The following is a 15,938-nucleotide window of genomic DNA, read 5'->3' on the forward strand; positions in this document are numbered from 1 at the left end:
CTTTACAGCACCACCTGCTGCTTATTTTGCAGTACAGCAGTGTTAACTCAGATAACCCCTCATAGCCTATGAAGCATATAGATCTGGGGAAAGAGAAGCAGAAAAAAAATACTTTCTCCTATGTGAAGAATATTTATTATCAAACAAAGCTTGGGTGGAGGGGAAAACACATAATGAAGTACAAACATCTTCCTGTCCTTATTTTGAAAGTAAATGAACAATACAGAATAACATGAAACTTGTTGCAGGTAGGCAGCAATTTTTCATGAAATGTAGCATTTGCCAAGACGCAGTTTATGTAAGAAGTTAGTGGAGAGAATTTACTGCATTTAGTGAGCTAGTGCCCAGTGATGTGGTAGTGCTGTTGGTGACAAATATTTACAATTCCTTCCATTCCTGTTATCTTTAACGATATGCTTAGTTAGACTCAGGCATATCTCTCCAAAGCTGGGAGACACTAACAGGAAAAGGAAGACTGTCTTACAAATCAGCTCTGTTTCTGGACCTGCTTCAGAAACAGTTCTTTCACACTATTTATACTTAAAATATATAGCTTTTGTAGCTTTCATGCTATTACAAATGTTTCTTAGGTGCCAGTATCAGGTTGACAAGACAAATATTCCAGGTATCCTTAATTCTTAATAGATTATTTAATAATCCTATAGCATACAGCAAATAATTGAGAACAACAGAAATGTAAGTAAAATTTTCTCATAGAAAAATCTACAAGTTTACAAATATAGTCTTAAAAATCCCTCACAAATTATGGCAGTTTTCAATTCACTTACAAGTCAAGACATTCATCAAGATGGGAGTTTCTGACCTCCTGACTTAAAGTCTTGCTTTGGGCTTGGCTATTTTCAATTTTCTATTTTACATATGCAACAGGAGCATACACATCTTTAGTCCATCTAAAAAGAAAGAGAAGCAATCAGAGTTTCTCATTATCCATTACTGGAAGTTAAAAAAATTTCTTAAAAAACAGCATCTGTCATCCAGGAAATATAACCTTTCTTAAAACATTAAACATTTAGATCACTATGTTTTCAGCCTCAAAGCATAGGCATAGAAAATAGCAATCCCACATATGAGTGACAACAAATCCATCCCCAGGCATCTCCAGACATTTAATGATCTTTATTTATGTTAATAAGAAAAACAGTAAAAACCTATAGCATAAAAAGTCTACTAAATACAATAGAAGAACAATGCAAAATTCCTCTCATTCAAAACAGAAGGACCTATATAGCTTGATGGTGAAAAGGGCTACTGACTGATTCTCCTCTACATCTGGATGACAGCATTGAAACTCAGAAATTAATAACGAAACTAATATATAAGTGTGGCCTTTCTTTAAAGGCTTTCCAGGTATGCTCAGTGTAAATGAGCAATCATACATTACTAACCACACACTGGCGCATTCCATAGTAAAGTATTCATCGGAATTTAAGAAGTTAGCTATACAGCAACCCTTGCAAGAAAAGAATGCATTTTCCAACATGTAGCTAGTCAGCTCTACGATCCAGTTCTCAGCCCTTAGTCTTCCAGCAGATAATTTGGGTTGACAACCAGGTATGGGTCTTCATCAAAAGTCTCCTCTTCTCTGGATCCTCTCAGTCCCGACTGGGACAGTTCTATCAGAATGTGGTCCTGCAACAGACAGAAATTTGTATTCAAACAAGAATAGAAAGGTTTGTCTTTACTTTTTGAAAGGTATCTCCTTTTTATACTGGTAGCACCTCTTATTGATGTATTGTTTAATCCTTTTAATTGTAAACTCCCTCTTTAACAGGTTCCTAATCTTAACAATTATGTTCAGTGGAAATCTCTTATATGCTGTATGCTTTCTGGGAACACTTCAGTCTACTGGTTTTGTACCTTTAAAAGTTAGAAGTATTTTATATTTTCATACTTCTTCCTCCAAACTGCTCCAGTGCCCCCATTACTTAAAGGTATCCATTGAATAAAGTGTTGTTTATATTTCTGTATCCTAATGTATAACTAACACTACAGAAATACAGTAAAATATTACTTACACTTCTATAGGGACATAATATAGCGCTTTGGACTTTTACTTACACACATCTCTAATTTATTTTAGTCAATAACACGGAAGCACAAAATATATTTCTCAAATTAGGAATGTGTTCTATTAAAAATGAATCATTGCCCTATATAAGTTAAAACCCTTTTTCACTATCCACACATCCCTATACATACATAATGCGTAAGCCGGTGAATGACTCTCTCTATGATCTTCTTTTTATTTATTAGTTCTTCTTCAGATTCTATTTCAGATTCAATTTCCTTTAGATACCAATTAATAAGTTCACTCTTCTTCAATGATGAATCGTCCTCTTCTGCAAAAAAATAATTTGCATACACACAGCAGCAGTAAGATACCATTCAAACCGTAAGAGAAAGGATTTACATGTTAACATTTAAAATGCTGAAGAGATGCTTTTTAAGATGTTTAAGAAACATGAGACTTTCTTAGGTTTCTTAAATAATCATGTTTTGTGCAGGAGCTGTTGTATCATAGATAATTGGATATTTAGATTGAGAATTGAAGCTTTCAGTTCTCTGCATCCAAGTGGCTTACAAATTAAATGAGCAGCCTAGCAATAACAGCAGCCTTCAGCATCAAGAAAAAGCAGTCGTAAGGACTCGTACAACTTTCCTCTAAACAAGGGCAAAAGAAAATCACTGTCACACAAAGCCAAAGAAGTCATCCTTCTACACAGACTCAGCATTTTGAACAAATATTGTAGCCTCCACACCCCTCCAAAAACTTCATAGCATTGGTATATGCTATGAGACAACTGTTGCATTTCATTACAGGAGTAGTGTCCTGGTTTCAGCTGGGATAGAGTTAACTGTCTTCCTAGGTGCTGGTACAGTGCTATGTTTTGAGTTCAGTATGCAAAGAACGTTGATAACACTGATGTTTTCAGCTGTTGCTAAGCAGTGTTTAGTCTAAAGTCAAGGATTTGTCAGCTTCTCATGTCCAGCCAGCGAGGAAGCTGGAGGGGCACAAGAAGTTGGCACAGGACACAGCCAGGGCAGCTGACCCAAACTGGCCAACGGTGTATTCCAGACCATGGGATGTCATCTAGTATAGAAATTGGGGGGAGTGGGGGTGGGGGGATTGCGGCTCAGGGACTAGCTGGGTGTTGATTGGCAGGTGGTGAGCAATTGGACTGCGCATCATTTGTACATTCCAATCCTTCTATTATTACCGTTGTCATTTTATTAGTGTTATCATTATCATTATTAGTTTCTTCTTTTCTGTTCTATTAAACCGTGCTTATCTCAGCCCACGAGTTTTACTTCATTTCCCGATTTTCTCCCCCAGCCCACTGGGGTGGGGTGGGAAGTGAGTGAGCAGCTGTGTGGTGCTTAGTTGCCGGCTGGGGTTAAACCACGACAAGTAGCCTTATTGCAACTGAACTATTTCATCTCCCCAACAAATGATGTAGCCATTTGGCACATACTGGTTATGTATATACTTTAGGCTGTGGTTGCTGGCATACATTAAAGCTCTTGCTACAGTTTTCATTGCTAATGACTCTTCTAGCTAGGTTAAACCATCATATCCTACAAATCCTTTTCTGGATCTGCTCTGTTGACATGCTCCTCAACTTACCAGGTTTTGACATATGACTAAGATACCAGAGCTAGAAAGTCCAAGAAGTCGTGTTTGTATCATCAGATGTAGTATAGACACATGTGTACATGTTCACACCTGACCTAACAAGTTTGGTGTCTCAGCAGGAGTGAAAATCCCAAGTGCAACAGCATGAGATGTAGTAACAGTTGCTCCCTGAACTCAGGGTCTGCCATTTTTTTAATAAACAAATTCTTACCTTCTTCTGCTTTCCTGAGATGCAGCACCAGGAGATTAGAAATTCGTCGATATTCAGAGAAGCCCAGTCTAAGAGAAGCTTTGGGTGCGGCATCCTTGTTCATGTCCTCAGTGTGGCCATTGATCCCATTCACAAGACCATTGACCCCAGCTGGAGCTTCTGCCTCACCTATTTGGACACATGCCCAGGTTTAAATCTATAACATCTTTTAACTGTTTGTGGTGGTGCACACCAGACTGGAAGTACTTTCCCCTTTGAAAAAATTCTTTACAAGTAATTTACCATTGACGCCATCTTGGTCCTCTTGATCCTCCATTTGCTGTTCATCATCTTGGTCTAAATTGATGTCAGGAGTCTCAACCCTAATGATGGACTTATTTAAAAGCCTGAAAGCTTCTTTCACATGTTTTGGGTGAACCTGAGGAAGATTTGGAAAAGACATATTAAATAGGCATGGTGGCTCTTCTAGTGTTGAATTTTTTTTTTCCCAGTAACTCCAGAAACTCACCCCTGACTCTGACAAAGGGTCTTTCTACCCATCTCACCTAAGTAATGCTAAGCAGTAAAGAGTCTGCAAGTCAAACTATATCCCACTACAAGTACTCTGAGTTCACACAAGGTTATGGAGGGAATAAGCAGCCTGATGAATCTTTCAGGCTCTAGTGATCATGTCGAATCAATAAAATTTTTACTTAAGCCAGGAACATTTTGAAGAAAGATCAGTGGAGCAAGAACCATGACAGAAATGTGTCTGAACAGAAACAATATGAAAAAAAATGTAATTAATGAGACTCTCCTCCAGAACTGAAGAGCAGAAACTGGAAAAATCGCCTCTAGCTGAGCTATAAGTTAGAAGATATCTGTTTCTTTACAAGCTGAATTTAGTTAAAAAGAACCCAATGGGTGTCCTTTTTACACAACCAGTGAGCAAGTTTCTATCACTGGATATGTCACGTAACCCCTAATCAACCTTTCAAAAAGCCTGCTGAGTTTTAAAGCAGGAACTAGATGGGTGATAGTCATACCGCAGTTAGTAGCCATAACACAGTATACGCTTCAACATTAGTTGACATGAGGTGGAGCTCAGATCACAAATATGGGTACTCTTAGGGACGTTCAGATACTCTGATGAACTTCAGCTTTTTAGATTGCAGATGGAAAAGAGCTACTATGCAAGATTAGGAAAGACTGACAACAGCCCTAGCTGATACTAATAGATGATTTTTCTTCCTATTTGTCATGATTTGACAGGTAACAGGCTAAGAGTGCTGATAAAACTGTAATGCAAAAACATGCATGTCCAGTTGGGACCAGCTGATCTCTGTCTTACATGATATACCTTAAAAACAGTATTTCTAGCATACAAATTCAGACCAAGTATGACCACATCACAAGTGAAAATATGATCCAAGCCCTCCTCCTCACCCACAGGATTTAAATATATACAATACCATAGTCAAATAGCAATGTCAGTAATCCCACAACATTTATATAAACATTTATACAAACTTTAATCAAAAACCTGATACCTCATCACAGCAGTGCATACGGGCCATAGCTTCAGACAGCCGAATCATGCTTTCCAACTGTCGCACTGTGATCCTCCAGGATGACTTTGTCACTCCAGAGCCATCACGCTGCCGTAGTCTTTTATACTGCTCCACTATAAAGTCCTCAGACTCCTTAGATATCTTTGTGACATAAGACAGTATGACAGTTTGCCATGTTAAAAGTATTAAAGTTTGTGCTTCATGCATTAGATTGGCAGTTCCAAGACTTTTCTCTACTAGCTGGTTTTCTCTGAAATATTCTATACTACTATACTATACATAAATATAATGACAATCATATTATGCTATACTTATATTGTAATAATTACAGTAACAATGATATTACAGTAAGTATAAGTACATTAATGCATAATTATTTTACAGCAAATTTTTGATAATTTCTATTTTTATGTTCCACTGACTTGCTTCCAGGTAAAATTCATGCATGTCTCTGCTAGATTGTTCTGTGTTTATTTACCTTTCATTCTGCATGCAAGAAGACACACAAGCATACACTTCACATACTAACACTAACTACAGCTTTGTGTACATGCTTTTTAATCTGAGTCTATCTGCACATACACAGATCCAGCTGGAAAACAAACTCCCCACCACATGGAAATGAAATGGGAGTTTTCAAAACACTGTAAGGGAGGGTGTCCTCTCCTTCCATTTGAGAACTCCATTAGAAGAACTTCTACAAAATCTAACACACAGCCCAGTCAAGCTGCCACTTGGATAGACCACAAAAATTTGTACTTAAGAGTGGTTTCCCATGTTCTGTATTTTACCACAAAGAAAGCAAAGGAATATTGAGGAACAATACCCTTTTAAAATAAAAACAAACAAATTGCCTGATTAAGCAATAAGTCAGTAAAATACAAAAATCTCTGCAGCAGCCGTGTTGAATAAGCCATGCTTTTGAGGTATGAGAAAGCTATGAAACGACCCCTCAATCATTCTAGACAGAGGCTAAGAACTGCCACCAAAGCAGTTAAGACTACTGATTATAACATAGTCTCAGCTGGGCTCACTGGGTTTCTGGAGTTCAAAAAAAGAGTACATGCCTCCAAAATATGCTATGTTTCTAGATAACAACTGAGTTTACGGCTCCTTTCTTGAGAGAACATTACACTAACTGTCTTTGTATTTGCTGGAAAAAAGCATGATACAGAATGACTATTCCTTTGGACCTCCTCATACAGAACAACTTATACAAGAATGTAAAATTACCTTTGGTTTAAACTGTCTTGCAAACAGTAGATACCTTCTGATATCATCTAATGAATAGACACGATCGACAGATTCTTCTACTCTGGAATGCAGATCCACTATGCGCCTGGCAATGGCGTAATCCGTAACCTGGGATATTATTGCTGTCAGACCACTTTCACAACATCAGCCAAATATCAAAACAACAGCTATATTCTTCCTTCCCGCTCCCTTCCCTCACTTGCACTCCTCATGGCAGAGCTAGTCTTTCCAGAAGCCAGACTCTCTGCCAGAAGATCCAAGAGAATGCCCTGGAGGTTTTTAATACAAGGAAACATAGCAGAGAAGGGATAAAAGACAGTTTTAGGATTTATAAACTCTTGGAACTCTCCTGGGTTACAAGTTAGCCATAGAACAGGCAGAAAACAGCACTTTGCAGCGTGGGAACTGCTTTCTTCCTTTTCAGCCTACTCTGTCTCTTTCATCAGTCCCTTTTCAATTAGATAATCACTCTGAGCAAAACAGTAGACAGAATAGGGCTGAACCAGCATTAATCTCTGTATCTCATGCGTTCCCAAGGCAAACACCACACAGACAGGTGGTAGCTGCTTAGCCTCAGTGACCAGCAATTTGTAAAAATGACTAATGGTGTTAAGTTTGCAGGTCAAATCGCTACAAGATGAAAAGGCAGTATCCTTGTATTCAGCAGAGCATGTTAAAATTTGTACTGCCAGCTTCTAACTTCGCAGACAGAAGAAAAGCAGAAGCAAGACGCTCTCATGAGATCAGCTTCACCTAAGATTCCAGAGGGCCACCAAGATGGTCAGAGGGCAGTAGCACATGATGTATGAGGCTGAAAGAGCTGAGACTGTTCAGCTTAAAAAGAAAGCAACTGCCTCATCAGCAGGTATAGAGATGGAGCCAGATTGTCCTTAGAAGTACAGATTGACAAGAGGCAACTGACACAAACTGAACCATGAGAAACTCTGATTAGATATAAAAGTTATTATCATTTTTTAAACACATGAGACTTGTCAAAGGGGCCTAGAGAGGCTGTAGAATCTCCATCCTTGGAGATACTCAAAACTCACCAGGTCAAGGTCTTGGCAACCTGCTCTCAATGATCTGCTTTAGGCTAGACGTCCATAGGTCTTTTCTGACATAAATTATTCTACAATTCCTTAAAATTACCTCATTACATTCATCCACAAGGATGAAGAAGAGATCAAAGCGAGACATGATGGGAGCTGACAGGTTTATATTCTGTTTCAGTGACTTGGATCTGTCATAACGCCCGCCAACTGGGTTTGCTGCAGCCAAAATGGAGGTCCTGGCATTCAGGGTAGCCTGACAATAAATAAAAAGAAAGAAGAATGATATCTGTGACCACTTGCTAAACCAACTCATTGCAATTCCAATGGGGCAGCATAACATCTTTTAGATGGAGTTTCAACAGAGGTATTACAACAATCACTCCCCAAAAGAGCCTGAACTCTTCTAACCAGCCCTTTCTAACCAAGTCTCTGCCCCAGGACAGTTTGATGAATCAATATTTTAACATTGTCACACTCTTGCCAACAATACTGAAACAAGCCCTTAAAACTGCTTTTCACAGCACCCTGTTTTTAACAGTGCAAATACATTCTTTACTTCTACAAACACACACGAATCTATATCCTCTTGTCAGGTTACTTCAAGGTTACAGACTACACAACCAGAGGAATAGCATGAGCTACCTTTACTCCTGCTTTAGTAATCGATATAGTCTGCTGCTCCATTGCTTCATGAATGGCTACTTGATCCCGCAAGTCCATTTTGTCAAATTCATCAATGCAACAAACTCCCTGCAAGTGGAAGAATAAAAAGTAAGTCACCCAAATTCAACCACTTTTGGAAAAAAAGCATCAGTAAGACAATGTGAGGCTCTTCATCATTAATCAAAACCATTCCAGGGATGCAGAAACCTCTCGAGTTCCTGGACTCACATTATCCGCCAGCATCAGTGCTCCAGCTTCAATGACAAATTCATGAGACTCTTCATCTTTTACAACAGCCGCTGTTAGACCAGCAGCACTGGAGGCTTTTCCACTGGTGTATACAGCACGAGGACTGAACTCGTCCACATGCCTATGGAGAGACATAACAGTGAGGAACAAAGGTAAAAAGCCAGATTAAAACCTGCAGAAACAAGATAAATGCAGTGCTGCTTTCAACCTCTCAGGTCAGGAATTGTTGCTTCCTTCAGGAACCAATTAATGTTTAGGTAGGCCCTCCCACCTCTAACGATGTTTGAGCAAGCCTTGGAAACTAAGTCTTATCTAACTGCAGTCTGTCACAGGTCTGTTATTTACCCATGATGACACCAGGAGAAAAAATAATCCAGACCTCTTCCCACAAGTTTTCTGCTAACTTCGCAAGCTAACACAGCTCCTTACAGGTCAGGTAAATGTCAGCACAAGGGAACAAACGGCTTTATAGCAGGAAGCAGCGAGACTGACCACAGGCAGCCTAAGGCAGCTTTTGTGGTGCCTCTACAGAGTTGCAGCGTACTCTCTGCAAGGACCTCAGCTTCATGGAGAACGATGCAGAGGTAAATGAACAGCATGATGAAATAAAACCATATTAAATAGACTTTCCAATAAAAAGTCATTATAATAGAAGATGTAGCATAAAACATAATTATTTCATAATTCTTTTTCAGAGCTAATAGTTGTCTATTTGCCCAAAGTGTTGGGCCCTACCAATTTAGACTAAGCTAAAGAAAGGGGGGGAAAAAATAATCATTATTTCATCCATCTCTGATATTTTCAGATGTGCAATCAATTTTGTATTTTTAATATTCAATGTCTTTTGAAAATATATGGAAATTCATACTTTTGTAACTACATAAAGAACAACAAAAAAATCTTAATTCATTCTTTGTTATTACTACAGGGGCTTGTTGACTTTGCTTCAGCCCTGTTTGAGTACTTCAAACACATCCAAACAATTCCTGGAAAATATTCTTAAAATATTTTACTTCCTTTTCCTCTGTTTAACATAGAAAAGGCGGAGTACACATTTACAGCTCTAGTCACTCTGGACAATATTTAAAAACTGAGTTTTAATGAGATGCTTACTTTAGAAATTGACTCTTGGCTGTACTTGGATCACCAACAACACAAACATTGATGTCCCCACGCAATGAAGTGCCTTCTGAAGTGGTCTTAGGAACTCCTCCAAAAAGCATCAGCAGGACCCCACGTTTCACTTCATCATTACCTGCCCCAGAAAAGACACTTGACTAAAAATCCAAAGAAAACACCACATTTTTCCTATTTAAAAAACCTTCAGCCCACTAGAATTTTAGAGCATTTGGGCACATCCACTCAGAATTTACCTATTTGCTAAACATCTACTAAAACTGCATTTATGTGCTTGATACAGTTTCATGGAAGAATGATTCAGAAAGCGGATGAATTCCTTTATGCTACAGAGGCTCAGAACACGGACCAAATTCAGCCAGTCAAACTTTTCAGACATAACAAACAGAAGTCCTCAAACTAGCTCTGAGCCAGAAACAACTGCAAACATACATACACAGCAGCATACGAATATTTGGAACCCTTAAATCTTTTGAGGGAAGCCCATATAAGATAGAGCTTATATCCAACTGTCAGCTAGAGGTTTAGTAGTAGATCAACCAATAGCAAACCCAACCATTTTGACTAGTCTTGCAGGCCTTAATGATTAAACACAGCAAGTACCCAGGAAACAGATTCTCCTTTTCTAGCATAACCAGTGCTGGAGGGGAGAGTTTGTGGTAGTTGGCATAGGGCTTTCAAGCTTTCCCAAAATGGCACCACACGGACAGCAAAAAGAATTAATATTTTCACAAGTGAAATCTTCCCTCTCTGAGGCAACAACTGGACTCTTACCATGGATAGTGGGGAAAAGGCTGGTGCACAGATTATGGTAAAGGTTCTTATCTTGGCTCATTTCAAAAACCTTTTCCCACTCTTTCACAGACATTTGGTTTTTAATGCTTTCTGCAGTCTGTTCTTCATCTCGGAGCTCCTTTCCACCAAACTAAACAAATAAAATTTAAAAAAATAAAACTAGTAACATGGTCACTACTGAATGCGAGCACTGCAGACAGGAGGTTACAAAAAATTGCTCTGTAAGCTAAATGGGAGGAACACATTCAGAAAAACTGACCTTAGGCTAAGGAAGCTCATCACCTTACACCTTTTAAAAACCAACAGACAATTTCCTAGGGGGCAAGAGCAATGGAGTGTAACTTCAGTTAGTGGGAAAAACCCAGGAGAGATGCTTGTCCAGAGATTAAAGAGAGTAAACCAGTACGGCTTCAAGTAAAATTTGCATTTGTAAGCATTCTTCATTAACTGGAATTTACAAGGTCTTTCTTACTCTAGAATGCGGCAGGGAACTCCTACACCAAGAAACTGACAGATGCTATTTTTATCCTATGTGACGGTGAAGCTGTTAGCAGAATTATAGATTAAATGCTAAAACCATAGTCAGTATTACTTATTATGTTGTAATAACATCCCAAGATGTTATGTGATAAACCAGAGGGAACAGGAAGGATCACTGTTTTCCTTGTGACAAAATGAAGCAATATGATTTCCTGGAGTCAAAGGAAATGTTGCAGAAATGGATGAAAGTTGAATGGAAATAAATGGACCAGTTAGCTCTTTAGAATAAATTGATAACATTGGCAAGTAAATAATCACATCTGTGAAAACTGCTATGAACAACAAAGACAAGAAAAAAAACTTGCTATGTAAGTCCAATCAGAATATAAAGATAGTCAAATGCAGAGGAAGGTGGTACACATACATGTTTAGAAAAGCTTTACCCATTCCCGCTCCCTAATTTGAGGTGAAACCATAAAGAGCAGAAATCATCGATACCTTTAAATTTCTTTTCTCTCGAGACTCACCCGTGGATTTGTTGGTGCAACGTAACAAGCTAGAAAGACTAGCTTGTACGACAGCTCTCTGACTCCAAGGGCACGAAGTCCTCGGATGCCTTCGGTTTCATAGCCCTCTGTCCCGCTCACCCGGGAGCCGGTTTCTGCGCGCACGCCTGCCATTAGGATGGGAGTCAGAACAGCCGTTCCCAGAACAAGCAGGAAGGACATATCATCGAGGGCATGACTGGTAGCAACAAACCTGGTGTTGAGAGCTGGGACACATCAGGCACGACAATCAGTGACCCTGTGAAGTCACATTTGTCACCTGCCTGAGCAGACTCCACTGCTTCTGCACGCAAGATCACTTCCACGCTGCGAGGAATGCTACCACGCGGCAGCTCGGCCTGCGTCTCCTGAATGCGAACCTGGGGAGGGAGAGAATATTAATCACTTAGTGGATGTCACCAAATTTGAAACTGCTTCAAAAGCTAAACTGCTAATAAATATAGTAAGTAGTATTTGATTGCTGCCATCCATGTTGATCATGAAATTCCTCTTACAATAAGACAAACAACCAAAAATCCCTTCACTGATCAGTATCTAAGGAGCCTTGGGGAAACTTAAGAGGATACACAGAAGCCACAATGACAATTCTGAGGGCTAGGAAAAGCAACTTGAAGAGTCCAGTTAACATGACTGACACAAAATATTACTGCAGGATGTGAAGTGCTGAGGATTTGGCAGAGTGAATCAATCTGGAAGAGCAAAACACTGCAGATACTAAAAGACACCTCTTTTCATACTCATATAAAACAACTACCCATGATGTACCTGCAACATGAGACTAACAACAGCTTGAATATGTGGGTTTTCAGTGGCTGGCTTAGACAATAAACATCATGCCACAAAACTGCTCTGATACTATTCGTAATTTCCCATGCTTAAACATAAGCCTTCTGTAGACAGAAAGAAACCATTTGCAGAAATTCCAGTGCCTTTTCTAGAGGTCTTGTCTTGATGTTGACAGAACCACAGCTAACTGTCTTCAATGTTTAGCAGTATAAACAACACCCTTCAACTACCACAGGAACATCATTGTTGTCATCCCCCAACCTCACCACTGTACCTTTTGGAAATCAACAAATCTTGATTTGTTTGTGTCCAGCATGAATCTCCTTCTATTGGCACAGACTGGGTTTCTGCAGATGTTTGGCTGCGTGTATTTAAATTGCTGTTCCACATCTTTAATCACCGTCTGGCAGTCGAGGCACAGGAAAGTTCCACTTACTAGCTCAGGATGGACTGGGTGGGTACGTACCACCTGTCCACTGATACGCATCAGTGAGCCAATTTTTGCTGATGTCAGCTCCCGAATTCTGTTTAAAACAGAAATTCATATGGATTAAATTCTTCAGTGGAGTTGACGTTTTTATGCCGAGGGTACTACCCAAGGACTATGACACAACACAGTTTCATTCAGTCTGTGACTAAAGAATAGTTGTAACAGACAAAGGAAACAAAGTTACTAGAATAATGTTCTCATTTTATGATTTTACATAAACTTTTAGATTAATACCAAAGGTCAAACCAATGCAAAAGTTACTTCTCTGGTACTTCAAAAGCAACATATCTAAATCATTTTTTTTAAATTAGAGAAGGTCCATCTGTTTGTGGAATATGATGAATGTAAGCATCTGAGTTTGGTTCACGAATGAACAACTGTTTCAAAAAATATCCTGCACAAGATCAGGAAACTTCTTCACTATTGTATTGGTCAACTGTACATTTCATGCTACATAACCAAAACGTTTTCAGTATGCTTTGACGCTTTCTTCCCAGTAGTAAAAATGCAGAATTTTCTGGAATTAATAATCATCTTACTTGTGTCTGGTAGGTAGATCTTGGAATGCAACATAAAAGTCCTTGTTTGAAGGAACATTTCCATGGTCTCTGGCAAAAGTCTTTACTGCTCGGCAGAGGTAAGGGTAAACCCTGAAATACAGAAAATAAGTTCAAATTTTATAGAAGCTATGAAAACACCTTCTTTACTTTAGACCACATCAAAGGCTTGTATCATACATTTCCAGGTTCCGGCTTTTACTGCCACATTATGTAAGAACACGCAAAAGCTAATCTAAACATGCTAAATATGAGATTACTGCATAATAACGCCATTTGCTTTGCTGTCTGAAAATGGACTTTTAAAAGTCTCATTTTATGACACTTTTATCCTTATATTAAGAAGTAGATCCTCAAAATAAGCCACCGGCTCAATAAAATATTTGCAGAGCAAGAAGTTCTATTGTTTATTCTGTATTCCTGCACTGACCATCTACTTCTTTACCAGAATAAATGCAATTGCCTAGTTAACTAATGGTTTCCAGAGAGGAAGCCACTAAGAAATAAGTTTTGATGCAGTAAAAAAAAAAAATAATTTTAAATATAAGTGTTTCCAGGATACAGAAAGCCTCTTATTTTTTACATAACATGTAAGACATTATGGGCCTGAGACTGCAGCATTGCTCAGCTTTCAGGTAATCTCTACACTTTACCTGTAAAATTCCTCCTGAATAGTGGTAGAGAGCTGCTGATTGAACTGCTCCAAATCCGCAAAGCTTATGATCAACGTGTTCCGCTCTGGCCGAATCAGTTCTTCGGCATCACGCAAGTATTTGACCTCCCCATCGCAGTTCTGGAACCTGGAAGTGGTTCAGGAAAACATTTCACAGTTACATATCAGGCTGCAATTGAATACTTCTGAATTCAGGAGAGAAAGAGAGGAAAAGGTTTGCACATGCTAAGGAGCATGCAGGAGAACAACGGCATCCCACAGTCCCTTGCAAACATCTTTTCCAACAATATTTCTCCTTCCACCTCCCTTGCTAGATCTGTTCTACGAACACCCCAGCACAGATGCACTGGATCTGCATTTCATACAGCTGGCTTGCCACACAGAATTTCATTCATGGTTTAACCGTTGCGCACCAGCAAAACGGGTTTTATTTTGCGTTCCCCAGGGTGATGTTAACGGTTTCCTTGTTTGCTGCTGAAAGGTCCCTCGGGAGACAAAACGTAGGGAGTCAGACGTACTAAGGCGTAACAACCGAGCCACAAAAGGGATTTTCAACGTGGTTGTCACAAAACTTTGATAAAAGGGGCCAAATGCACCTAACAAAAGCCCCATCGAAAGCTGCTTGGGAACGATTTTGCACCGCCCTCCCTTCCTACGCCCCTCACGGCAGAGCAGCGCCTCAGCGGCGGGCCCAGGCGACGGGAGAGCTTTTCTGACTGAAACGCGAGGGCCAGGGCCCTGACAGGATCTCACCCAAATGGCGGCCCCCTCTGTGAGGCGCTTGCGGCCCGCCGCCTCCTGGCCGCCCTACCCCCCCCCCCCCCAGGCCCGGCCCCTCTCACTCACTCCTCTAAGAAGTCCTGGAACAACTTCTGGCACTTCTCGGCCACCTCATCGCGGAGCTGCTGGTGCTGCTGCCCCACACCCGCGTCCCCAACCGCCACCGCCAGATCCATCCCGCCCGCCGCCGCCGCCGCCGCCGCCGCCTCCTCCCCGGCCCCACAGCGGTTCGCGCCACGGCGCACCCCACGTGCGCCGCCGTGCCGCCTCGCCGGCCAATCGGCGGCCGCCGTCCCGCAGAGCCCCGCCCCGCCGCCCTCTGCTTCCCGCGGACGTTTTCGCGCCAAAAGGCGAGTTCGCCTGGCGGGGCGGCCTTCGGCCGTGCCCGCCGTGGGGGGGGGGGAGGCGGGTTCCTGCCTCGGGTGGGGGCTTAGAGTGTAAATTCCGGAGGTAGGCGGGCAGCCCGGTCAGTATCCCGCTTCCTCAGTCTTGCGCTGGGCTTCCTGTAACCGCTGTGGGGGGTGCTGGTGTTGTCAGTGAACCGGTAAACGCTGTGGAGGACTTGACTTAAGCCTGTGGTGGAGGAAGGCGTCCAGCACGGTGTTTAGCTGCGGTGAGCTGAGCAGCGACAGTAACCGGAGTTTAAAACTCCACTCGTGCACCCGGGGTGCTGCTGGGGAAACGTGGAGCCGTGGAAACCCCCGCTCCCTGCGTGAAAAGCCTCTCGGGCAGCTTCTCGCTGCCAAGGCCCAGTAGGTAGGCTGCGCCTGAGGGACTTGCCTCTGGTGAAAAGGGTGTAAATTAAGCCAGGTGAGGGTCAGGCCTTAGTCTGGAGGCTTGGCTCCTCGTTCGTGGCGTTGGCGGGCGGGATGGTCCAAGGCCAGTTGTGGCAGGCGATGCCGTGGCTGACAGCCGTGACTGAAGAGCAGCTGGTGGCCCATGATGCGTGCCAGCGGGAACTGTTTCAGTATCTGTGAAAGATTGCTTAGAATCGCTCTGCCACCTGCAAAGTCATTAATCTCTGCCTAAACCGGGAATTT

The 15,938-nt window shown here is 41.2% G+C and overlaps 1 protein-coding gene across 2 annotated transcripts; it reads right to left on the reverse strand.

The window, feature by feature from the left end:
- Nucleotides 1–204: 204 nt before the first annotated feature.
- Nucleotides 205–15,074, reverse strand: MCM6 (minichromosome maintenance complex component 6). 2 transcript variants are annotated; one of them, XR_007507214.1, is made up of 18 exons: nt 14,965–15,074; nt 14,099–14,245; nt 13,428–13,538; nt 12,673–12,922; nt 11,806–11,971; nt 11,574–11,719; nt 10,546–10,696; nt 9,748–9,889; nt 8,614–8,755; nt 8,365–8,472; nt 7,820–7,975; nt 6,650–6,778; nt 5,396–5,557; nt 4,149–4,284; nt 3,867–4,034; nt 2,221–2,360; nt 1,407–1,650; nt 205–911 (listed from the first exon to the last, which is right to left on the reverse strand). XR_007507214.1 is itself a non-coding variant. In XM_049809773.1 (17 exons), exons 1-17 carry the CDS (start codon nt 15,072–15,074, stop codon nt 1,537–1,539), a joined length of 2,478 nt encoding a protein of 825 aa, XP_049665730.1. In that variant the 3' UTR covers nt 205–1,536. The 2 variants fall into 2 exon arrangements, 1 of the variants encoding a protein (XP_049665730.1); XM_049809773.1 differs by having other exon boundaries at nt 205–1,650.
- Between the last annotated feature and the right edge of the window lie 864 nt (nt 15,075–15,938).

Source organism: Accipiter gentilis, chromosome 1, assembly GCF_929443795.1.
Source record: "Accipiter gentilis chromosome 1, bAccGen1.1, whole genome shotgun sequence".
Lineage (NCBI taxonomy): Eukaryota > Metazoa > Chordata > Aves > Accipitriformes > Accipitridae > Astur > Astur gentilis.

Bases quoted from the DNA above. Each gene is read 5' to 3' on its own strand.
- MCM6 (XM_049809773.1), bottom strand. From the start codon at position 15,074: ATGGATCTGGCGGTGGCGGTTGGGGACGCGGGTGTGGGGCAGCAGCAC. The intron at 11,972-12,672 runs GTACAGTGGTGA...CTCCCTCCCCAG, and splicing joins GATTTGTTGATTTCCAAAAG to GTTCGCATTCAGGAGACGCA. The intron at 7,976-8,364 runs GTAGCTCATGCT...ATTTATTGTCAG, and splicing joins TTACTAAAGCAGGAGTAAAG to GCTACCCTGAATGCCAGGAC.